At 35.5% G+C, this 25,417-nt stretch overlaps 1 protein-coding gene across 3 annotated transcripts in view; it reads left to right on the top strand.

The window, feature by feature from the left end:
- LOC129265277 (cell surface glycoprotein 1-like) overlaps positions 1 to 25,417 on the top strand; it is a 30,134-nt gene extending 4,717 nt beyond the window's left edge. Inside the window, exons 2-12 of one of the 3 annotated variants that reach the window (XM_064099766.1) lie at positions 510 to 555; positions 986 to 1,012; positions 9,255 to 9,349; positions 10,099 to 10,230; positions 11,844 to 11,984; positions 12,876 to 12,972; positions 14,441 to 14,633; positions 18,062 to 18,202; positions 18,731 to 18,993; positions 20,891 to 20,929; positions 23,078 to 25,417. In XM_064099766.1, the coding sequence (XP_063955836.1) occupies positions 510 to 555; positions 986 to 1,012; positions 9,255 to 9,349; positions 10,099 to 10,230; positions 11,844 to 11,984; positions 12,876 to 12,972; positions 14,441 to 14,633; positions 18,062 to 18,202; positions 18,731 to 18,993; positions 20,891 to 20,929; positions 23,078 to 24,601 (2,698 nt within the window). In that variant the 3' untranslated portion in view covers positions 24,602 to 25,417. The remainder of the gene's footprint in view (positions 1 to 509; positions 556 to 985; positions 1,013 to 9,254; positions 9,350 to 10,098; positions 10,231 to 11,843; positions 11,985 to 12,875; positions 12,973 to 14,440; positions 14,634 to 18,061; positions 18,203 to 18,730; positions 18,994 to 20,890; positions 20,930 to 23,077) is intronic. The other 2 variants (XM_064099772.1, XM_064099777.1) reach the window with 2 other exon arrangements.

Here is a 25,417-nt window from a genome sequence, read left to right as displayed (position 1 = left end):
GGGATAACACTGATTATTTCATGAATCAGATAGATCTGTAAATTAGAAATTCATGTTAGTTTTGCCTATTAATTTCACCCAACACAACAGGGGATTCGGAGCTGAGAAAGCATATGATGTTACATGTTTGTTTGGTTTTTTTGCTTTTAAATTTATGAAATTTTTTAATTTAAGCTCATTTTTGAAAAAGCTACAATAAGAGTAATGGTACATGTACTTGGATGTTTTTCAAGTTTGAGCCAATAGGATTAAGGTTTGAAATATCTCATATTTCATATGAAGTTAAGAAGAAAAGAGTGTTGTTGTCATCGTCACCTTCATTTTAATGTATCACCCTTCTTCATATACTCTCTTTTGTCACATTGAGCAAAACTTTATTTGATGTAATGAATATATTTTCTTTTTATTCAAATCAACTTGTCAATGTCATTAGATTTATGTTATAAATTGTCAATTATGACAATGTGTAATTCATTCCTTCCATTTCTTCTTCCTTTTTTCCCAACCAGGTACAATAAAATTCAAACATTAACTCCACAAAAGACAAGATTATCGGTAAGTGTGCCTACATGAAAAATTTTGTCAATCGAACTATGTACGTGTACATGTATGCTGTATTCATGAAAGAATGGAAAGCATGTCACTTTCTTTCAAACACACATGATTATTTTTATTTCATGCATGACATTTGCAGCTTTTGATATAGAAAAAAAAAGAACATCATACTGTGTATTTTCCATATTGATTGAGGAGGAATCTTATTTATGTAACTTGTACACTTGTACTTGCTTTTGTAGGTCCAAAAATCCTTTGTCTAATGTTGGGTACATACATATGCTGGACCAGATTAAAATTCAATCTATTGAAACATTTGATATTTAATTTATTTATGATTTTGAACAAACGATGTTTCCATTATTATGGAAGTTCTAACCTAAATATAACACCAAGATTTAATTTACATGATGTAATTAATTGTTTGCAGACTGACCCACTAGACCCAGCTGTAAAGGTATGTTTAAAGTTGTCTTCATGTTTGGTGAATGGAACATTAATACACTCATTAAGCTGTCAAATATAGAATAAATGCTTTGGGTGTTGTTGCCAAGTTTTAACTCCTGCCAGTGCATTCTGTCCTCATTAAATGTTGCCACATAGTCATATCACCAATTGGGTGATTTCAAGTTTGGTGTTTGGGCCCTTATTCTCGAAAGAGATGTCAGTTGTATCATGGTACAAACCTTGAACTAATATGCTGATAATTACGCTTATTTCATCGCATAATCTTTTGGCAAAGGGTACTAAGAAAGCGCGATTATGCAAGAAATCGGCATAGTCCATGGTTTTCTACCAGGATACAATGAAACTTCTTTTGAGAACACGGACCACAGTGTTTCTGTTTACATACATCAGCTAGCACGGAAACAAATCATATGAAGCTGATATTGGAATGACTTTTGCTACATCGAGCCATCAAAATGTGAATTTTTTTTGTCAGCTCGATAAAATACAGGAGAGTGTTGGAGCTACAATCCCCAAAATCTAACAAAACCAGAACCAGCATCAACAAGAAATCACCCAATGTCTACTTACATGTACTTCACCCCCATTTTCATGAAAGAGCCAATAAACACAAGTAAACTCATGCCTCATATTGTGCACTTGACTGTCAAATATAAATTCACCTTTGTACATTATCCATGCCATTTCTCTTCATATCTCCTATTCAAACAGCGCTAGCACTCATCCATTCACCGTTTAGCTAGATACCTGAACCTTGTTGCCTGGTGACGTGTAAACAGTGCGATTTGCTAAAACGTCCCATTATTGTTTGGTTAGAAATATATCTTTGATCTTCAAGTTTATTCAATCTGTTCGTGGGGGGTATCGATATGTACAATGCCACAGCTGAAATGAATCTGTGTACATTGTCAATATTGTACATTGGCTTTTCTAGCTCGTGCTGCTGAGGAAGACCACCATAAGTAAAGTTATGAATAATTTCAGTCAGCAAGATTGATGAGAAAATCAATCTAAACTTGTACTTTCATTTTAAACCAAGAAAATATATAAAACTGGGTTGTGGGATGTTGATGTTTTTGTAAATGTCTTTGTTGTCACCTTTTTAATTAATTAATGAAGGAATTACATGTACATGTAAGAGTTTTCATTGTTGGTCTTTCCATGAAGTTGGGCTGCGTGTGTAGATAGTGACATTTCAGCATAACTCAATACTAAAATGCATTTATTATTTACATATACTTTAGACCATAGAGTTTTATGCTACACCTGCTAGCATAATGAAAGTTTTTCAGATTTCTTTTTGAAATATCAGTTTGCATAGGAAATCTGAGGTTCGTGCATACACATGTAGTACTTGTATTGTATCAAATTTTGGAAAACCCAATTGCCATAATATGACTTTTTTGACCAAATGTAATTATCCTGATGCTACTTTGCTCAATAACTTCATTAAAAAATTATTCTAAATCTGTATGGTCTTTACAAATGAATGTATAAATTGTGATTTTTAACTTGTGTTGAAATGTCACAATTTATGCCCCAGCTTCATGGAAAGACCCATGTACACACATACAATACAGCTTAGGTATACTTCTGTATTTTTCCAGTACTGGGGCCAAAATGCCATATCAAAAATGTTAACGCATCAAACTTTCAATATAAAAATCAATATTGCAATTTGTCAAGTATTGGAGGTGTAATTGTAGTACATTTGATATTAATGAAGCAGAATAGCAGATGCACATTCATGTAAAGCAAATACATGTACATGTATGCACATCCATGGTTCAAAACCCACCTTGAGTGTGTAGGGAACTAGAGATTCTGGATATTTTGTTGTTGTTCAAGACTTCTAAAATACAAATTATTTCAATACTCTGAAAGATATTCAGAGAGGGAGGGGGGGGGGGATACACAGGGACTCTGGGCGATTTCATCCCCGAAATGATAAAAGAAATATCCCATTCTTTGCAATGAATAACGCTTATCCAATGTTCAGGAGTAGAATGTGAAAAGTGGACCCTGAAAGAATATTTGTAAATTTTGACCTACATACACCTTGTACTATACTGTAGACTTTGGCTGCAGTTCTACACATTTTTGTTGAAGAACCATTTTTCATAAAAACCTGCAGTGTATTTTAGGACACACAAATTAAAAGGAGGTGGATGGGTGAAAGACTTCAGAGAATATCATAAGATAGAAAATGAAATTACAAAAAAGGGAGATTGGCATTTATAAGATAAAAAGTAATCCCAGAAAAAAATGATAGTATGATAACATGAAATAAGAAATTGAGAAGAGAGAGACGTTAGGATATTAAGATACATGTTAGTTGTTACAAGAAATTGAGAAGAGAGAGAGAGAGATTGGGATAAGATAAAAGAATTCAGCATTAAATAATGGAATAACTTAATAAGAATAGATGTTCCAAGAAATTACTCAATTTGTGGGGAAAAAAGAGAGAGAATGGCATGTTATTGAAGAAAAAGAAATTATGGAAAAGGGGAATAGGTGGGGGGGGGAGCTTCCCCTCATGAGCTGGCCAGTATGCAGCAGTACAGGGACCAGTTAGCATTGTTAATCCCCTTTACATCCCTGTAGTATCTTGGTCACTAAGGTGTTATCGATTTTTTCCTCCTACAGCCATTATTTTGAATGAACCCACTTCTTCCCCCAGCATTGTCTGCTCTCTCTTATACAGCCATAATACCCTGATTGCTGCAGCTTGCTATGCCCCTTTGTATCATTATTGATCTTTAAGTTATAAATATGGGTGCTCAGAATAACATGGTGTACCTTGGTTATGGATTGTGAAAAACACATGAGTCTAGATGAAAGAGAAGTCATCCATGTGCTGCTTACATTTAATTCTTACATTTTTATTTTACTTTTATTTAATATTGTTTGCTACAAGGGGCCTGTTTCATAAAGAGTTACAATTACATGCATGGTAACTTTGGTGTTATTGTAACTACATCAGCAGGCTATATTGTGATTGGCTGATAATCCCAGTTACTATGGTAGTGGCCATAATGACAAAGTTCCTTATTAAAGTTTTTAACACTTTATGGGCCACTGATTTTTGTTTGTTTTAGGGATTGGATCTTGTAACACGTTTTATAATTGAAACTCAGTCAATAATTGTCATTTCTATGTAGGCCTGTTTAAAAAATTGTCGCAAAGACTAAACAAAACCACAAAATATCAAGTCATGTGCCCTAGGGGATGGAAAACAAGGTAGCGTAAGTTTTTGAACACGATACGCTTTTTCACTTTCTGACTGAAAATAAATTGCAAATTGTACAAACAAACACAATGTGGTATGCATGTGTGCATATATTAAGAACAAATCTGTTAATATTAAACTGATACTCTGTTGCCTGGATACTCTGTAATGCTATTCCAATAATGTTCTCAACAATGTACATGTAGTACATGTACAGCAATACTTGAATCTACACTGTACTCATCAATCACTTTGTTGTTATGTTTCAAAAGCCTCTGAAAAGTTTTATCTTTTAATCTTTTGATAGATTCTTCATTCCAAATATTTTGATGACCATGCATGGGTGGTAGTCTGGAACACTGTCATAACTTTCGTAATAAATCTTGTCTTTCTCTCCGAAATCGCTATGACAATCACTATGATTGTCACAAACCTGTCTTCTGAACATTGTATTTTCCCTTTCGTATAATTTCCCCGCATCTTTTCGAAAGCAAACTAATCAAAATCACAGTTAGATCTGAGTGGGAGCCCTTCTAACCAATAGTTAGGCCTGGTAGCGCATCGGCGTATCCTCAATATAGTAGCTGGCATCACACAACTGCGCGTATGTTGGTGCGCTTAATTGCGAAGAGAGCCTGGGGGGGCCACTTCCATTGACGAGTGGATACCATGCGCGACCATGGGGTCTAGAAAAGCACCCTAAACACGTATTTTCCATATTCTGAAAATGCACCCCTTAACAAGTATTAGCGTCTGAAACCCTACCCTTAACAAGTATTGGAAACAAAACAACACTCTTGGCAAGTATTCCCTGAAATGAACCCCTAAACAAGTACAGCGATATTTGTTATCTCACGGGTCCGTCGGCCGTCGGTTTTACCTTTACACACCATTTGGTGCACGGCCCCACCTTCCACACCTCGCGCAAATCGGACTCTAAACACGTATTGTTGGGGCAAAGAGGACATCCTTTATAAAACATTTTAATTTTGTTTCATCATCCCCGCAAATTTGACCCTAAACACGTAACTTTCCTAGCGAAATAGATACCCTTTTTCCATTATTTTTGTGTTTTTGACACCCTTATCACGTTACGTACGTAACGTGCCCAATCTTGAATAAGACATCCTTTTTACGTGTTTTTTTGGTCGCGCATGGTATCCACTCGTCAATGTAAGTGGCCGGGGAAGAGAGATATATGGAGCTGAGAAGGATCTTCAGACCTTAGAGAGAGATTGAAAGAAAGGAAAAACAGAAAGTAAAGAGAAATTAATATCTATTGCCTAACAACTTGTAGCATGAAAAAAAATATTTCTGAAAATAGTCATGGATGATGAATGAAACTTATACAACAATCTAATCTGAATAATAATATGATCACTGTATGATTGACATATAGTTTGCATGGTATCAAGATACTATCGTACTATGGTATCATCTTTTGCTTGTATATTTGGATTGTGTGCTTTTGAATCGTGTGTTTTTGGTGTGTGCTAAAGAGGAGAGACAAAATTTATGACATAAGTTATGACATCCACCAGAATACCAATTCTGTCTTATCTCTGAGAAAAGACAATGTTCAAAATACAGCCCCTGATTATTGCTTAAAAAGTTTATTACTGAGTACTGACAAATTACAAATTTGAAAAATTATTATTCTCACATGATAAGATCTTTTCATTCGGTATACACTCTACTATCAAAGCTTGAGATAAATCAAACCGTCCTTATTTAAAATCAATATTGCATTCAGGATGAGAAGCATAATTTTATTGCTGTGTTATTAAGCAGAAAAATGCATCACAATTGAAATTGATATCAATAAATATTTTATTCCAACTTTATTCAAGGCTTGACTGTTAATATGGATTTCACTGAGCAGTAGTTAATCAATTATTAGATCAATAATCAATCAATATTCCCATAAATGTCAGCACTGTATTGCCTCCGATAGCTTTTCTGTTAGTCTCCATGTAAGTGCAAGTTGATAGAGAAAGGTTGATGTTTTTAGATCTGAATAACTTTCCCTCTTTTTTTCTCATTCTTTATTTAGTTCTTTGTTAAGTTGTTGTATTACATGTACAGTAAAGACAGATAAGTTCGTAAAAAATTTCTTATGGTTTTGGAGTCTTGTAGGATAAAATTACATGTATATGTGTGCATGTACGTATATGTACACCTGATAGATCAAACTCAGCATCCTGCAAAGACCAGCACGTTTAACACTGATATTAAAATTGAATATGGTATTGAAGGCCATATGACTGCTGCAAATATCACTTCATTTCCATTAGGATGATTGCAATATATATACAAATGGGGTTTTGATGATTTACAAAACAGATAATCATAGAAAGAAGACATGAGTTGGCACCTTAAATTTGTTAATGCTAAGTGTAATTAATCCTTTTAATGATAGGCTTAGCAACCGCATTATGATTCCAGTCATTAGTAATAATATGTTATGTACAGATATTTTGTTTTTGTTGACATGACTACACTCAACAGATATATGTGCTCTGCCTCAAGAAAAGCATTGGTAGGGTATGCCTCTGTTCTGTTCATGACTTTTCATTGACTCTAGCTACGTGTACTGTAGATGTACATGTATGTGTAATAGAGTATTCCTAGATGTTTTCTATTTTAATCTACTGAATAGAGAGTCTGTCTCTGAAATAAATAACAAGATAATCTACATAGTCTAAAATCAATTAAAGGTTTGTATCTTGCACTTTCCTGTTAACACTGAGGAATTGAGTATTATGCATTTTTATTATTTTAATTTCATACATACATATTTTATGTTAAAAGTTAGCCTTGCAGCAGGGGGTGTTACAGAATTGTACATGTCTTTGCATTTCTGATCTTTTGACACATTTAATAAATTATCTGACCAATCAAGAGAATTGTCACATTTACCTTTTCATAATTTCCATAAATAATGATATGTGATTTGTGAACAGAGGGATAGAGGTAGGGTCCAGATAGAAATTAATAGATAAAATAAAGTCAGCTCATTTTTTTTATCTATGAATTGATTTGAAATACAACAAAAAACTTTTTAACAATATGATGGTAACCTGAATATAGCTCTGCATCTATACCATATTGGAATTAACCTTTTCAATATTGAAAGGATTAGAATGGCAGGTGGTTTCATTGTTGATATGGGCAAGGTCTCTGTCTCTGAACTTGATGTGCAGAAGATACATCTTCTTCTTGTGAAATGTTTATAGGTTTTTAAAAGTTTTTTTGAAAGTGGCATATTATATTGAGATGATGAACTACTGGATTGAAACTGAGTCTTCTCCAATGGGCCCATTTTTAGCTTTCAGCCACAAAAATATTGGGACAGTGATTTGCTGTTTCAATAAAATGTCTTTTCCGTTTCTGAAAACGTGTAATTCCATTTCAAACTGGATCTAAAATTGATTTTTTTTTCATTGCCATATACATGTACACAGCAAATACCTGAATTCCATTTTGCAAAGGTACATGTAAATTCAATGAGTTTTTAAAAGTAAAGAACCAAAACAGATTTTCTGTTTATATTTACTAGTAAAAGGAAAATTGTTGTCCTTAATCGTCATTTTTTTATTTATTTAAATTTAAATTTATTTATTATTTTTTTGCATTTCAGCTCCCTTAATTCATGCATTGATTCATTCTCTCATGCATTTGTGTATAATTTGTTTTTATATTGTTCTGGCATTGTACATGTATACAGATATACAAAGAGGTTAAGGGTTTGTTTTCTTTTCATATGAATGGACATAAACAAGAAAAAATAGAAAATGCTCATAGCTGATAGATGATAGAAATACAAATAATGAGGTGACCTGGGGTTTGGTCAGATCGTTAATAGGTAAATTAATTGGCAATTATCCAGTGAATTGTTGAGCAAATGGGCTTGACACTGGATAGTGCCATGATTGCTGTTAAATCATATCAGGATGATAATTGCAGCCTTAATGAGCACTCTAAGAATGGCTAAGAGAATTAGAGATTGACTGATGAATCGACGTGGATTTATTTTATATGAGACGGGAAGCTTTTGATGTGTGTTAATTCTAAGAATCTACATGTTGATGTACTGTAATGTACAATTATGTAGTTTATTGATGTTGTTAAACATGTATTTATTTTTATTTTGTGATTGATCTACTGTACTTTTGTTTACTGTGTATGTGAGGTGTTTGTGTGTACAATTCTTAAGTCCTTCTCTCTGGAAATTTGAATTATCTTTTACTTTGTGTGAGGTCATTTTGGTTGCTTATGGTCAGAAACACATGTAGTGTTTTATAAATTCCCTTTTCCACATTTTGTGCCAAAGTCTATGAAAATGTCCTGAAATCCATCTGTATGCAATGGGGAAAGAATTGAATGTTTAAAAAAAAAAATACTGTAGATCTACATAGTATGTTTAGTAATTTGTTTTATCAGTTATTTTGTTATTATCAACATTAATTTCATTTAATCAATAGTTTTAATAGAAACATAATACAATACACATCTTTTTTTGTCATAATTAAGTGTTTAAATTGATTTCATGATCAGCATGATAACAAGCAAAGAAAAAAAATGACGATTGGTCATCAATGATTGCTTGGATTAATGGATTCCTTTACAAAATGTTACATTTGCTTAAGTCAGGAAAACACTGTCCATAAATGACATCAAATCAAATCTCAATACAATCTTTTAAATATATAACAAGCATATCAAGAGTTTCATATAGCGCAGTAGAATATACATGTACATGTATACCTTGTTGAATAGTTTCTGCACTTATTAATTATGTAATTGATAGTTTTAATTATGTCAGTTTTCCAGTCATAGAACCTTTTATTCTGTTCCAATGGACATTAGAAAGGGACCATCTGCATACATACATGTAGCAATAACGTTTGCAAGTTTTGTTTACGTAGCATCTTGAAAAATGGGCTTGAAAGTCATCATCTTTTATTATTGAAAATATTGCCTTTTGTTCTTTCATATGCAGCTTCCACCCATCATCAAACCCGTTCAACACAGTCGACTCAAAGTTTCAGCAAGATGTAAAAGAGCAGCTATATCCATTGGAAGCAAAGTCATCTAGTAAGTACATTAATCATATATCTTTCCTGGGGGGGGGGCAGTCAAATATATTGCTGTACACATGCGTGACCCAAAAACATGTTTAAAGGGGAGTTTTTTTCAGTTGTGGACGCGGGCCGCGCGTTCATTGGTTAAGGGTATCAAAAACACAGATTTTCAAGAAAAAGGGTGGTTTTGAAAGACTGGTCAATGGTCAATCACGGGGTCAAACGTACATGTATTTAGGGTATTTTTTCTTCCAAAGCTTTTTTTTAAGACTATCCAAACGTGTTTAGGGTATGTTTTTTCCCAAGCTTTTTCCCTGAGGTCATATTCTGGCGACAACTTGTTTAGGGGCCAAATTTTGCAAATAAAGCCGCGAAAAACTTTTTTTAGGGGGTTATTTTGCACACAGAGAAAAATTCCTTTGGGGTTGTTTGGAAGTAATTTGGTCACGCATGTGTACAGCAATACATTTGACTGCCTCCCCCCAGATATCTCTATTTCAATGAACACAGATTGTCATACATTTTGAGGTATTATTTGTGTAACGAAATTATTTACTTAAAATTTGAACGAATGGATGGATGCATTTTATGGATAAATGATTGAGTGAATGAATGAATGGATGGATGTATCATGGATGGATAGATAGATAGATGGATAGGTAGAGGGATGGATGGATGGATGGAAGGAAATGAGTCAGAACTAAATTTATGAAAATGATTATAAACATCTACATGTGTATTCTTTTCCTCCTCATCATACAGCGTGTTTCGGAATGGAGATGCCAACAATCCAGCTATCAAAATCCTCTTCACCAAGTTCATGCTAAAAAACTATGATGTGGTCTTAAACGAGGTCACGCGGAAGGTCAATATGATGACAGGAGTTGTTTGGAAGTAAGTTTTTTAATCTTAGTAGAAAGTCAATTTGAACATAATTTGATGCAGTTGCAACCTTAACATGCTTGTCATCTCATCAAACATTCATTTAAGATGTTCCATTTATAGTGTAAACATATACATTTTTCTAGTTTTGAATTTCCATACATTTTGCTTGATAAAGCAGTGTTTTACAAAGACACTTTATTCCCATGGATGCTATCGAAAGTCTCCTACATTACCTTTTTTTCTTTTACCTCATTGTTATATTTGTGTGGATACATAATGTATATCCAAGATTATTTTTCTGATGTCTTGTCAATTTGTACCTTGTGTATGATTTAAATCCTCATCTTCTTCTTTCTTTCTCTGTCAATGTCTCTGTCTCTCGGTCTCTCTCTCCCTTTCTATATATAAATCTTGTTTATTCATGACTTGTTTCATTTCTTTAAAAAGGATATACAGTATGTTACTGTATGATGATATCAATGAGCAAAATTCCAGAGGGAATTTATAACCCAGATTTAACACTAGAGGAGTGAGAAAAGGAAGGAAAATGATAGGAAATAGAAAATTGGTTTGATCAGCTGGTGCAGGGCTGGGGAGTGGTGAATGTGCCACATCTCGCAAACAAACTGGATGATTGCCTCGCACCTAGGTCATCCTGCCTTTTCCCCCCACAAGTCATCCCCGCGTTGGTTCCTTAGAACGGAAGTTCCGTCCACCTGCTCAGCGGAGGCATTTGAATGGGAGCCCTAAGTGCTATTGAAAATGATTCTTGCATGAGGGCTGTTTCACCTCCTTCCATCTTTCTTTGCTAGTTCTCGACTGTTGTAGTTGCTATGATTGATGCAGCTAATTATATCACAAGGGCAATTTGGTATTCACTCTCTCATTTCTTATTAATCGGTTGCCAAGACAATGGGGCAAACAGTATAGTGGAAGAAAAATAAATGGTAAAAAGGAATTTAGTAATGGGCGTTGTCTTGCCTGCATGGAAGAAGGCACAACTTTTGTACTTACTTTGCTGTGAGATTTCAAGATCCATTATTCATTTAATAGGTAAAAAGTGAATTATAATCCATGCATTTCTTGATACATTTTCAACAAACATTCATTATCACGAGAGGCCATAAGACCCACAAGATAACATGGGCCGCAGTAAGAATTGAAAAGAAAAAGATTAAAATAAATCCCAAGTGCAGGGATGAATAAGGGTTATTAATAAGTAACTCCATCTGTTAGATCTCAGGAAAACAAAGGTGTTTGAATGGGGTTTATAGTTTGAATTAGAATTAGTAAGGGAGCAACTTTAATAGGCATATTTATTATGAAATACACAAATTGATCTTTTAGAAAACAAAAGGAAACTTGGAATGATTAACACCCTTTGAATATTATTTGTAGGGAATGCTGATTTGTATTTTAAGTATCAAGTATCCCTTCAGTGTTCTTCTTCTATTTCTATTTTCTTCTTCTTTATGTGTCATTGTGTCTCTTTCTATCCCTCCATGTAATTTATTCTAATTCACCCTTTATTTCTCATTTTGGTATCATCATTGTCTTCATTTTTTGACCTCCATCATTTTGCCATAATCTCATAGTCTCCATCTGCTTACTTCTTCTTCTAGGTTACTTTCACTCAACGGTAGGGAGTTACAAGGACCAGAAGAACTTGAAGACCATGAATTCTATGTTGCTGCTGGCAGAGAAGCCTTCAAGAAGGTGCCATACCCCAGAGATGGTGTCATCATATCACCAAGAATAACAAGGTAAGAGACTCTTTGTAGTCTGATATCATTTTGGGAGGTTTAGTTGGTAGTTGGTGACATTATATGTGATCAAGAGTTAGTAGTAGAAGTCGTTTGTTGTTGTTGTAGTAGAAGTTGCTGAAGTTTATTTTTTAATTGTCATTATCATTATTATCATTATTATCATCATTATTATTATTATTATATTATTATTATCATTGTTATTATTATTATTATTATATTATTGTTATTATTATTAGTATTATTATTATTAGTAGTAGTATTAGTATTATTAGTATTATTATTATCATTATTATATTATTATTATTATTAGTAGTAGTAGTATTAGTAGTAGTATTATTATTATTATTATTGTTATTATCATTATTATTATTATTATAGTTATTTTATATTAAATAACAAAAAGTGTAACTTTGACAGTCATTGCTCTCTCAGTTACCATTTATTATTTTTGTTTATCTTTGTATGTTTACTGTTAAGTGTAGAATTTAATGTTAATTCTACAGTCACTTCAACAAAAACCGACTCCACACCAACATTGGAAATAATGTAATATCTTTGGTCAGTGTGGAGTCGATTTCCTCTGTGTGACTGTGACAATACTTTCAACAATAACCTTCAGTAATTTAAACAATGAACATGTATCGTGGCTTAAATAAATATGTGTTGTTAAACACTTTAAAGTTAATACTACAGTATTTACATGTAAGAGTGTTGTTTTTATAAATTCTTCTGGGTATTAAGTGTGAATTTCTACACTTTGTTTCTTCTTACTTACTTCTGGACTTCCTATTCCTCCTGCTGCCTTTGTTCCCGATCTTCCTCCTGCCCCTACTCCTTTTGCTACCCTACTTTTTCCCTACTCCTCCTGCCCCTCTTTATCTTCCATAGGCCTGCCCAAGTCAGGAGAAGAGTAACAAGATTGTCCAAAGGATCAAAAGAATCTAAAGCATCCAAAGAATCAAAAGCATCAAAACCCTCTCAAACAGTAAGTCAAGATGAGCTGCATTGCCATGCAACAGAAACAAAGTTTGAAAATGTGCATTTGTCACAGTGTGCCAATTAATTTCTGTTGCCGTGGTGAAAGCACACTTTTTTTCACGAGTCCAATATTTTTTAATAGTGGACTCATGAATAAAATAGCGTATTGTGATGAAAGCGCACGTGAGCATTGTACATTTTTGTCTCACCTGCATAGCAGAGTGAGACTATAGGCGCCGCTTTTCCGACGGCGACGGCGGCGGCGGCGGCGACGGCGGCGGCGGCGGCGACGGCGACGGCGGCGGCGGCGTCAACACCAAATCTTAACCTGAGGTTAAGTTTTTGAAATGACAGCATAACTTAGAAAGTATATGGACCTAGTTCATGAAACTTGGCCATAAGGTTAATCAAGTATTACTGAACATCCTGCCTGAGTTTCATGTCACATGACCAAGGTCAAAGGTCATTTAGGGTCAATGAACTTAGACCATGTTGGGGGAATCAACATCAAAATCTTAACCTAAGGTTAAGTTTTTGAAATGTCATCATAACTTAGAAAATATATGGACCTAGTTCATGAAACTTATACATAAGGTTAATCAAGTATCACTGAACATCCTGCATGAGTTTCACATCACATGACCAAGGTCAAAGGTCATTTAGGGTCAATGAACTTTGGCCGAATTGGGGGTATCTGTTGAATTACCATCATAACTTTGAAAGTTTATGGATCTGATTCATGAAACTTGGACATAATAGTAATCAAGTATTACTGAACATCCTGTGCAAGTTTCAGGTCACATGATCAAGGTCAAAGGTCATTTAGGGTCAATGAACTTTGGCCAAATTGGGGTATTTGTTGAATTACAGCCATAAATTTGAAAGTGTGTTGGTCTAGTTCATAAAACTTGGACATAATAGTAATCAAGTATCACTGAACATCCTGTGCGAGTTTCAGGTCACATGATCAAGGTCAAAGGTCATGTAAGGTCAAAGAACTTTGGCCACGTTGGGGGTATTTGTTGACTTGCCATCATATCTCTATAAGTGTATTGGTCTAGTTCATAAAACGTGGAAATAAGAGTAACCAAGTATCACTGAACATCTTGTGCGAGTTATAGTAGTTTTCAAAATCAGCACTGCTGCTATATTGAATCGCGTGATGCAGGTGAGACGGCCAGAGGCATTCCACTTGTTTTATAAAGGTGGTTGATTATTAAAAGCGCAATTTATACAGGAAATCTGCATAAACCATAGGTTCAACCGATGGTTTTCAAAACCATCTTTGTGAATTTGGGCCATTAATTCCCTAAATACCATTTTCTCATAAATGAAATTGAAAGTGATGTTATTTGTGTAGAGATATATCATCAAACGCATCATTTCATACCCCCTTCTATAAGAAGAAGAATTTTACTGATCTTGTTCCATTAAACAATTAGAATTTTACTGTATTGAATATCTGTGTCTTTCAGGAGCAGAAAACATCGAAGCCCTCCAAACCTTCAAAGCCCTCCAAGCCCTCCAAGCCGACCCCGCCAAAGATCAAGAAGGAGAAGAGCCCGGAGCAGAAGGAAGCGGAAGAGGTGTTCCATCACAAACCCACCATAGTGAAGAGAAGCAGAGAGAGAGATCAGCAGAAAGAGAGTCCATTGGACTACAGTGAAGGTCAGTTATGCTACTGATAAGGTAGCCTTGCTAAAGCTGGGGTAATAATAACATAATCATGTTAAGCAGGGTCTGCTGGGAGAACAGTTTTTGGAACAGAAGTGGCTACCCTGGGTAAAATATTATTATTGTTATTGTTGTTGTTATTATTATTATGATTGTTATATTGTTGTTATTATTATTATTATTATCATAATTATTATTATTGTTATTATTATCATATTGTTATTGTTATTATTATTTTTAGTATTATTATTTTCATTATTATTAGTAATAGAGTGTTGCAAGAAACTTGTGTAATCGATTGCAAGCCAATTTTAGGTTCCCAAAATCAGTCATAAGTCGTGTAATAAATTGCAAGCTTTACTATTGATCACAGGGTATGCTTTTGGCATCATCAAGAATGAATTGATTTTCTTTATTCATAATTGATCTATCACTTGTAAATATGCAACTGAAATTTTGCAATTGATTGCAAATATTTTCTTGCAACACCCCCTAAGTCTGTCTAACCACAAGATTATGTGGGAGTAAATCCGCATGAAACATATAAATGGTTGAAGTCCGTGAGAGATAACAATAGGAAATAAGAAATTATGATGAAGAATGAATAGACTTGCATGAGATGGGAGCATTTACATAATCAAACATCATGTCATGGTGCTTTGAATGAATGTGCATTTGGGATATCAAGAGCTCCATGAATGCAGATTGATTAATGTCATATTGTATGCTGCTGTCTTGGCGAGTAGAAAAGAACTGTTTGAAATTGTGAGAATCGGTGGTTTGTGGCCAATATTTACAATGTGATACATGTACATCTATAGTAGATGTGGAAATAGACATCTTTGACCCATTTCATAAAGACATTCAGCTTTTCTAACTTTCCCACTATTGTAACTAGCATGGTATCATTGATTTTGATTGGCTGCGGAGCCCTGTTACCATGGTAGTTGCCGTAATGGCAATGTTACATGAACCATAGTTGTGACTCTTCGTGAAACGGGCCACAGGGCATTTAATGATAATAATAATAATAATAATTAGACTTATATTGCACCAAATCCACTCTGTAGAGTGCTCAAGGCGCTTTTTTAGGAAATTATAAAGGAAATTAAGAAGAATTGAAAAGAAATGTTTTAAGGTATTGTTTGTAAGTTTCAGAGGTCAAGCACTGTTAAATGTTTTCGGGGAGGCTATTCCATAACTTGGAGGATGAATGAACAAATGATCTTTCCCCCCAGGTTTTGGAAACTTTGGGGGTAACAATTTAAGACCTTGTATTCTGTACATCTATTGTCTATATCTATCAGGAAAAATTTATTTTACGATAATTATTTTGGAGGGCAAAATCGCCAGGAGCCCCCATGTAATATTTCCCTCTGATATCTATTGAATGATAAGTGTAGTAAATATTCTTCAATCCTATTTAAAATTCCCTCTGAATCAGAATCCAATTCAATAACTGGTAAGTTCTACAATATATTTTGGGGTGTTTTTTGCAAGTTGAATGACTGCTACTCACATTTTGACTTTGTATTATTAGATCGATCATTTAGCCCAAGGTAGATGCCGACATGTAGAATGATAGTTATTGCTCTGTTAGATGCGCGTTTCTGTTGCCCAGTCATGTTCTCTGTCCAGCCTTGTTGCTATGTAGATCGTTTGTTGACATTGCATGTATTAGAAACGTAGTCCTAAGCTGATTAGTGGCCTATTTTGCCGAATGTGAATGACCTTGCTGAGCTTCGCATATATGTGCTTTCTATTGATATTTTGTATTTCCGTCCCATTTGTCACGTCAGTGGGTAATTGATACAGCTCTGTTCACCCTTTCTTTGTAATTTGTGGAGGTGTTATTGCTATGACATTAATCACCCCTGCTGCTTGACGATCATCTCCTCATTTTACAGTTATTGCTCCCCCCCCCACCATTCACACTTTCAATCATAATAATTAGGCATGTCCTGTAAATCTCAAACGTTTCATTAAAAAGATGACGTTTGCCGAGTAGGAAGTTCAATCGACATTGGCCTTGTGGAAGTGGGGATGATGGAAATGGTATTGGGTTGATCACGTCATATTGTTCTCCATTGTTTATTAATTATGTAAACAAGGGTGATAATGGCATTCGAGGTTGTGTCTTGCAAATACTCAAAGCAAACCCCCAATTTCACTCAATAAAATCTCATTTAAAATTGATCAACAAAACGTCATTCGATCCATCTCTACTTTGATTAGAGTGTTGATGACTGATGTCCATCTCTAGAGCATAAACAAAAAGTGTTAATAGTGTGATTGTATATTTCTTTCCTCTTTGTGTGAGAGCACATACATGTATACCTGTACATATTTGCGATTTCTTCAGCTGAAGGAGGAGTTTATTGGACATGGCAGATCACTATTTATTCAACTACATGTATGATTGTGGTCAGTCGGTTGCTTCATGTATTCTAGAATAGATTGTGCCTCGTGATTGGTTGAATGGTGTCACATGACCACTTCTTTTATTTTGTGGGGCTAAATTGCAGAATTTCCTTGTGCGATTTGTGTCCATGTGTTAGCAAAACTTCAAATCATTAATAGAGCATGCTTACATAAAACGGTTATACTATTTCACTGTGAAAATATTGAAATTTTATGCTAATGATGTTTCCTGTGATTATCCCATTTGAAGCACTTTGTTTATAGATGCAGTTACCAGGTTACCATGGTAACGGTCAGAAACCAGTGCTTCTCAGGCAATCATATCTTTATCAAGGATTCCTTCTAAATTGTCAAAGCTGACGAAATGTAGTCAGTGCTGGCAACTTTCAAGATACGCTTCCCTGGACGTGCCCTTTGTCTGTCCCGCTAATTGCTTGGAGATGCAATTTTAGTTTGGAAACATTTCAATAGATGTCACTCCTTCGTTATCATTAATCAGTCATCCCTGAGTGGCTTGACATGCTGTTAGAACATAGATGTTTAATAAATGGATAGAAAGCAATTGACTTTCAGACAAATTACTGAGCAAGTACTGTTAATCACATGACCTTGAGAATGTACATGTTTATTGTTCTTACATGTAGTTAATTTCATCTCTGGCGGATATTGGCACATTTTGAAAGAGAATGTGTAATGATGCGTAAATGACTACAAGTGCATTTATATCTATTCAGTACAAACTCGAGGCTCTTCATGATATGTGTTGCATCCACTCTATATTGAATATTGAATATGGATTCCTAGAGTGTCAGATTATTATTAGCTCAGCTGATATACCTCCCATATGCATGTATAGATTTTTTTCTCTCTTTGTTTTTGATTTAATTATCTAATATAATCCCCCAAGACTTGCTATACATGTTAGTTTTGCAGGCATGGGGCCAGACACCAGATTCCTTCATCCACAATTATTTTAATTTTGATTCTTCTTGCCCTTGTAGATCCAGACAGTGTTTTCAAGGCCAAAGAAGAACGGAATGAAACCAAGGGAGCAGCTGAGGTCCAAGAGACCGGTGAGACTGCAATCGACCTCCCCATCGACCAGGTCGCTGCTGAAGAAGTAGAGGAAGAAGATGACCTTGGTAAGTATTTTAGTCAATTTTTCATTTTGCTTTTCAAATAAAAAAAGGGTTTTATTGTGACTTTATAAAGCAGTCGATTTCCATTTTTATCATGTGATTGTATCTGTATCATTGTAGTGATATATATTATACTTTTATAATCATATTTGTATTATGTTGATGTTACTATTTTTATATGGAGTGGAATGGAAATAAAATAAAATTGAATCAAATTGAAACTTAAGCAACGATGATAAGAGTTGTGTTGTGTATCCTCTGGAAAGAAGCGTCATATGAATTCAGCTATTGGGGAGCATTTCAGGTGCAAGTTAGCTCAGAGAACCCATGTCATTTAATAATAACGCAGTCCTTGTATAGCGCATATCACATTACTAGTATGTCATAACGTCCCTATGCGCTTCCAAAGGACTTGGATATTATTACCCTGGCATATTCCCATCAGGTGTACGCTATGTTCATTTTCTTCTTTACCTAATCTTCCCCATGTGGCTTGAGTAACATCCACCCTTTTTTATTTGTCCTTTCTAGAACCAGGAGCGAATGAGGACACCGCACAGCAGCAGTCAAACGACAGTCCCAAGCCACCGGAGGAGAAGGAGGACATGGTCGGGAGGATGCTCGAAGATGATGAGGTACCCGAAGCCATCCCAGACGATGCCCCGCCCGCTGTGAATGAAGATGATAATGTGGTGGTCAATGGTGGTGATGATGGGCGTGGTGGTGATGATGATAATGTAGGTGGAGCACAGGAGAGAGGAGGAGCCCAGGAGGAGAAAAAGGAGGAGGACCAGGTGGGTGTTTTGGACAGTTCTTAAGGCATCTTCATTCCTCCTCCCCGTCCTATTATCAGCCATTATCCCTGTCATAAAACATGTCCTTTCCACCATCTGCCATTTCTAAAGACCCTGGGAACAGATCCCTTTCCATATTCTTTGCTTTATACAGTTTGGGAACAGTTTGCCAATCACTTCACTGATCTAATATACTCAAATAATCATTCATTCAAATCCACGCATGGAATTTATAAATATGGCCAATAACTCCACAGTCTCTTCAAATTTTATGCACATTGACCATTCAACTTCAGAGGTTGAAAAAAAATCTTTTAATTTAAGATATGAAAAAAAAATTCAAGTCCTGGAACAAAAAGTCGTTTATTTGATAGTCGTACCCACTGAAATGTTGTCATGGATGTAGATGACTAAAGTATATTCAAAGTCTTATAATAGCTATTAACACCTTCATCCTTATCCTGTGATAAATGAGCAGAATTTGTTTTCACTATTTCAAATGATAAGGTACTATATTGTAGACCCCCTTGCCCCTTTTAGTGAATCTAACAGATTAGTTGTCTTGGCAACCTCATTATAATTGTTCCTTTGTAACCATCCTGTTAGGTAACAAAGGTCTAGGGGTGCAACAGACCCCCGTTATGGCCCCCTTCCTCCACCCAGCGAAGGTATTCAATCAGTTTAGTCTTTATTCATCCCATTATCATACCTGTTAACATGCATGAAAGAAAAAAAAATACACAAATTTCATCTGAATATTATTTGATAACCTAACGGAACCATATATTTCATGTGAACGAGAAACAAACAATTCAATTGTAAGTTATCCACTTTGCACCATTTTGTTCTATCCCTGCATGTCGTACACGCATCCATTACTGCATGCATTAATTATTCTTTCACTTCGAAATGAAATCATCTTCACATTTTTTTATGAATATCAATCGGTTTGCAGGTAATTTTTTTTCCATTGCAAAAAATTAGCAAAACAAAATTTGCACTGACTTATACAATTTAATTGTTAATTTTATGGAGGCTTGATTCACTAATAACTGTATTTTTCTGGGTTCAGTGATTCAAAGTTGTATTTCTGTGATCTTGTTAAAGGATAAAACAGCTCAGATTTCGTTAAGCCCTCATAAAGTTACCAATTATCTTTTAAGTTCAAATTCAATGCCTAATTTGGTCAAATGCAGCAACATTGCAACTTCAGCAGCAGCCTATGTTATCTAACTTTCCATCATGCAAAGAAAAGATTTTGCTCTTGTCATACATCAGCACTTTGATTATCCTCAAATGCATTTAAAATTTTTCACTTTGCATGGTACATTGCCCTTTAAGTCTTAAGTTTATTTTGATCTAGAAACATCTGTATTAAATTAAAGAGGTAGACAGCTTTCACAAGTTCAAAATTAATCATATTGTACTCCTCAAATTGGCAATAATGATTATTGATAATTGATTCTATTTATTTTCACATTTTGAAAATACATGACATAAATTTGATATAGAAGAATAACTTTACCTAAAAGTTGCCAATTTGCATTTTTTTAAAGATTTCTTTTTCATCACATTGCCAATTTAAAGTGTGCAATGATGATCAATGATGATCTTCTTAAAGTTAAATGGCTTGTATTATTAAAGGAACAGCACCACGCACTACACTTGGAATGGTATCCATTTTCAGTACATTTTTCTCTCTCTAACCATATTAGACATGTGATTGCTGGCATTCAGAATAGTCAGAAACTGCAAAAGCATCTGTTTTACCTCTTTGGGTTATTAAAGCACTATATAAACGTTGCATATTATTATTATTATTATCATGATCTGTCATGAGTCTTAAACTAAAGCCGATATTTTCCTTCTTTCCTGGCCGGTCAATCCCTCCAAGCAGCCTAATGCTTTCCTGACTGATGACCTAGGTGAGAATACGGTATGATGACGCCACGCCACGCTTAAACATTTTACTGGCTTTTAACCTCCTAACAGGTGTGACTCGGTGGTTTGTTGGTTTTGACGTTGATTTGCTGTGTGGTGGGTGACTGAATGACTAACCCTACCTCTTAGATCTCTATTCTGAACTTGGTTGTAACTAAAAATCATGGTCTAAATCTGTGTTTTGATTATGGGTATCCATGGGAGTATTTCATGGAAGGAAACAAATTATTTTTTAATTCGACAGTTACCATAGGTACTGTGCTTGTCAGGAAATATATAAAAAAATGAAAATTGTCAGATTTGACATGTGAGACCAAAATTGTTTATGAAAAGCTTCCCAGACTTAATTGCATGGTGACATTTCATGTGCATCTTTCTTACTGAAACACATTTTAAAAGATATTTGAAAACAGATGAAGACCATGTGTAAGATTTAAGTGGTGTTAAGAGCATGGGTTGAAATGTTCTGTTCAAGCAACAATCTTGTGAAAATCATCAATTCTCTTGCACTTTGCTCATGTTAGAAATATAATTGCATACAGATAAGGCTTCGGTCACAAAGAATAATTATTAGCTGTTATTGGAGATCCTTAAGTATATATTTTTATGTTGAATCTTAATGGATGCCCAGAAAATTCAGTTCATTTACGCAATCAAATATACAGAAATTGATGATGTTTTACAGATTGTTTTGTCTTATCTTAACCTTTTGCTTTCTATAAAAATTTTCTGCACTGCTATGTTTATAGTTATAATTGTTGGCCAAATCTTGGTTTTGGGAACCACTCGTTGCTTTGTATGTGCAGTAGTGTACCAAGTGAAAGGAGGAGGAAATAGGGAACCAATTTGTGTGATTCCCTCAAGTGCTGCTATACAAAGTAAACGTTGGTTCCTACTTGCATGATAAATCCGAACTGTTTGTTCGGAAAAGTCAGTTTCATGTTCATATTTTTCTGTAATTTCATGTACGAAAGCTTATTTGCGCAGATTATTGCCTATTCCTTCGAACTTGTTTTTATGGCTGCATCCTTTTTTGTTTTTCGTTGAGTTTCATGTTTTACTGTAGTCTACATAGCCACTGATTTTTAAGGTGGATATTTTCAATGTGTGGGACTGTTCATAATCTTTACTTTTCTGATACATCTAATATTAGGCTTTGGTATTGAGATTTTAGAAGAGGGTCCAATATGATCTATGTCTTTCCAGCTATACATGTAGACTGATTTGGGGTTATTGCTGTGGATTTTACCTGTTCAATTACATACATGTATCTAGTTTCAAAACACAAGTTTTGCCAAATCCTAATACATATATATAGAAATCTGAGTATTGAATTACAAGATTCTTTTTAATTCTTCGGTATCTCTACCTACATAGAAAGGTTTGGAATTAGAATTTAATGATTTTAAAACTGTTTTACTTCTTTATCTTTGCAATAAATTTGTATTCGTATATTTACAAAATAGATCTTTTGGAATGAACATGATTTTCATCTTAGGGAGATATATTTCTCTTTTTTACTAGTACATGTAGGTTGCTTCATGCTGTATTCCTTTGCTTAATTAACATTTCTTCTTTTCTTTTTGTTTTAATCTGTGATGCTAATTACTTGTTCTTAATTATGACTTGAATGATATCTTAAACTAATTCATATTTTGTCCACAATCATCTTCATGTGAGTATGATGTATCATTAACCATTACAGTTCATCATTCTGTGTTTTGCATTGCTTCATGCACAAACTATTAAAAATGCCATAATTTTCCTCATTTTGTTTGCATATTCTATCAAAGAAATTATGATTGCCATTGTGTATTTTCCTTTAAACTATCTTGGTCAAAACAATTTCACAGCTATGAATGCTGTCAAATGCATGTTCTTAAAATCAGTATTATCATTGTCTTATCAGCACCAAAATTAGTTAACCCTTTTTTTTTCATTGCTTTGTTTAAGTTTGATTTGATTTGATTTGAAACTACAGGTGAAATAATTTGCAAATTGGAATTCATGATTTAAAAAAAAAATTCATAAAGACATCTGTAATGGCCATGCAACATGTTGATTTTGATTGACACGCTTATTTTGAGATATTCAGTGAACTTTTTATTAAAGGCTTTTTTCATAATTTCTTTCCAATTTGCAGAATGAAGACCAAATCGCTGGCAAGATATCCCCTATCATGAATGGAGCCGATGATGACCTACCAGTGTCCCGTCCCGCCAGCAACAAAGGAGCACAATCACCCAATGAGAACAACAGCAACAATGCAGAGAGCAGGGAATTTCCACCAGATCAACCAACAGAGAGCCCTGCCCCTTCTCTTAAACAAGAGAGTTTACCCCCCGCATCCCCCGCCAACCCCAGTGGAAGAGTCAATACTCCTATTGTGAAAAATGAAAGGACATCCAGTCGGAAGAGTTCATTACACAGCAGGGAGGGTCAGTCGAGAATGAGCCCTCACCCACCGGCGTCCAAACGAAGCGTGCCGCCTTCTCCCGCAGGAAGCCGCAAAAGAAGTGTAACTCCCAAGGAGATTGTTAGCAATGGTGTAGAAAGCAGGCCTCAGAGTCAGAGTGGGGAGGTGGTAGGTTCGGCTCCAAGTCCCCAAGCGTCACCCTCCCCCGCTGAGCAAAGTGGACAGGTTCAGTCAGCGGTTGAGAACAATAGCCCAAGGCCAGTTAGTGGAAATGGCCAAAATGAAGAATCCTCACTCACGCCTCAACCTCAGCAAACTCCAGCCTCTCCAGTTGTAGACAATGGACACTCGCAGTCACCCGTTGAGAACAATAACCTGCAACCGGTCACTGGGGACGGTCAACCTCCCATCGAAGATAAACAAAATGTAGAAGCCACTGAAACTCCCAAACCTGTAGAGTCAGAGCAGAATGTGCCATCATCCCCAGCTGTTGAAAATGGACAAACAAGGTCGCCTATTCAGGGTGAAACCTCTAGACCGAGCAGTGTGGATGGTCAAAATGTAGAAACAACTTTGGAGGCGAATGTACCACCTTTGCCACCTGTTGAAAACGGACAAACTCAATCACCTGTTCAGAATGCTAGCCCAAGACCGGTCAGTGGGGGTGGTCAAAATGTAGAAGGTCCATCAACTCCTCGACCTCCACCCTCGGAGCAAGATTTGCCACCTCCTGCAGCAAGCAATGCCCAAGCCCAATCACCCACTCAAAATGTTAGCTCAAGACCTGCCAGCAGGGACATTCCACCTGAAAGTGGGGATGATCAACTTGCTGATCAACCAGCACCAAGTCCCCACTCACCTGCACCCCAGAGTGACCCCACACCCCCTGACAATATTGAATCAGCCCAATCTCCTATCAAAGACTCTGACTCCAGGCCACAAAGTGCTTCTGCTCCTCCAAAGGACAATGCTACAAAAGGTGCTTCCGCAAGCCCCAACCCTCCAGCATCAGCTGCGGAAGGTGCCCCTACAAACCCTGAACCTCCAGCATCGGAACCTAATAAGCCTGCCTCCCCTATAGGTGATACTGAACCATCCCAGTCACCTGCTGACAGAAACACTCCACTTGAAAGCAAGGGTGAGCAGCCTAATGATCCCTCAGAATCCAGAGATAATGAACAATCTGTGCCTCTGAAGGATGTTGACAATGCCGCAGACCCTGAGGCCAGAGAAGGAGAGGTGGCTGCATGATAGTCATTCAGGTTCACAAGACTTAACAAAAGACTCTTCTTAAAGATAAACCATGCAATTCTATGATACCTGTCAATCTTGTTCTATCTCGGCGATAATCTATTTTTTTCCATTCCCTTCGCTTCCTTTACGACTCCCCACCGCATTCATCGTCACCTTCGATTCCAGCACAGCTTGCTGCTATTTCCACCTTTTTTTTTTCATACATTCCAAACTTCATTGTGTACTTTTATTGCTCTGTACTATTCTATTCCAATGTCAGATTGACAGTCATGCCACCTCTAATCCTTTCTCATCATTCCATATGTATATACCTCATAACACACGCCTTCTATGGAAGATGTATTCAAGGAAGTGTAAATCACCTATTCTCCAAAATCTGTATTCACTCTGCTCATTCATAATCAACAATATACTTGTGTTGGATCTATGTCATTTTCTACCTAGTATTTATTGCATTGATTTAGTTGTTATTCATGGGAATTATTCATACATGTAAGCCTTTGTATAAATATCTTAATGTATATTTCCTCTAGAATCGTTGTCTATCCGATATATAATAAATCACTTTGTACATTTTCATAACTTATGTATATTTAGAATTCTTGTGTAAAAGCTGTGTCACTTTATGTAATATCATCATTCAGAAGTCAATAACTTTGCCCGGCTTTTCAAATTTTTTTAGTATCCCCCACTGCTTGTTGCTATGCCTGAACTTCTTTTTTTTTTTTTTTTTTTCAGGAATAAGACTTGTCTGAAAGATATGCCTGACAATTTGTCACATCTATCTAATCTCATGAAATATATTGTATTATT

Source organism: Lytechinus pictus, chromosome 1 (genome assembly GCF_037042905.1).
Source record: "Lytechinus pictus isolate F3 Inbred chromosome 1, Lp3.0, whole genome shotgun sequence".
NCBI lineage: Eukaryota > Metazoa > Echinodermata > Echinoidea > Temnopleuroida > Toxopneustidae > Lytechinus > Lytechinus pictus.
The sequence above is the reverse complement of the archived record's forward strand: the minus strand, read 5'-3'. Positions and strand labels throughout refer to the sequence as shown.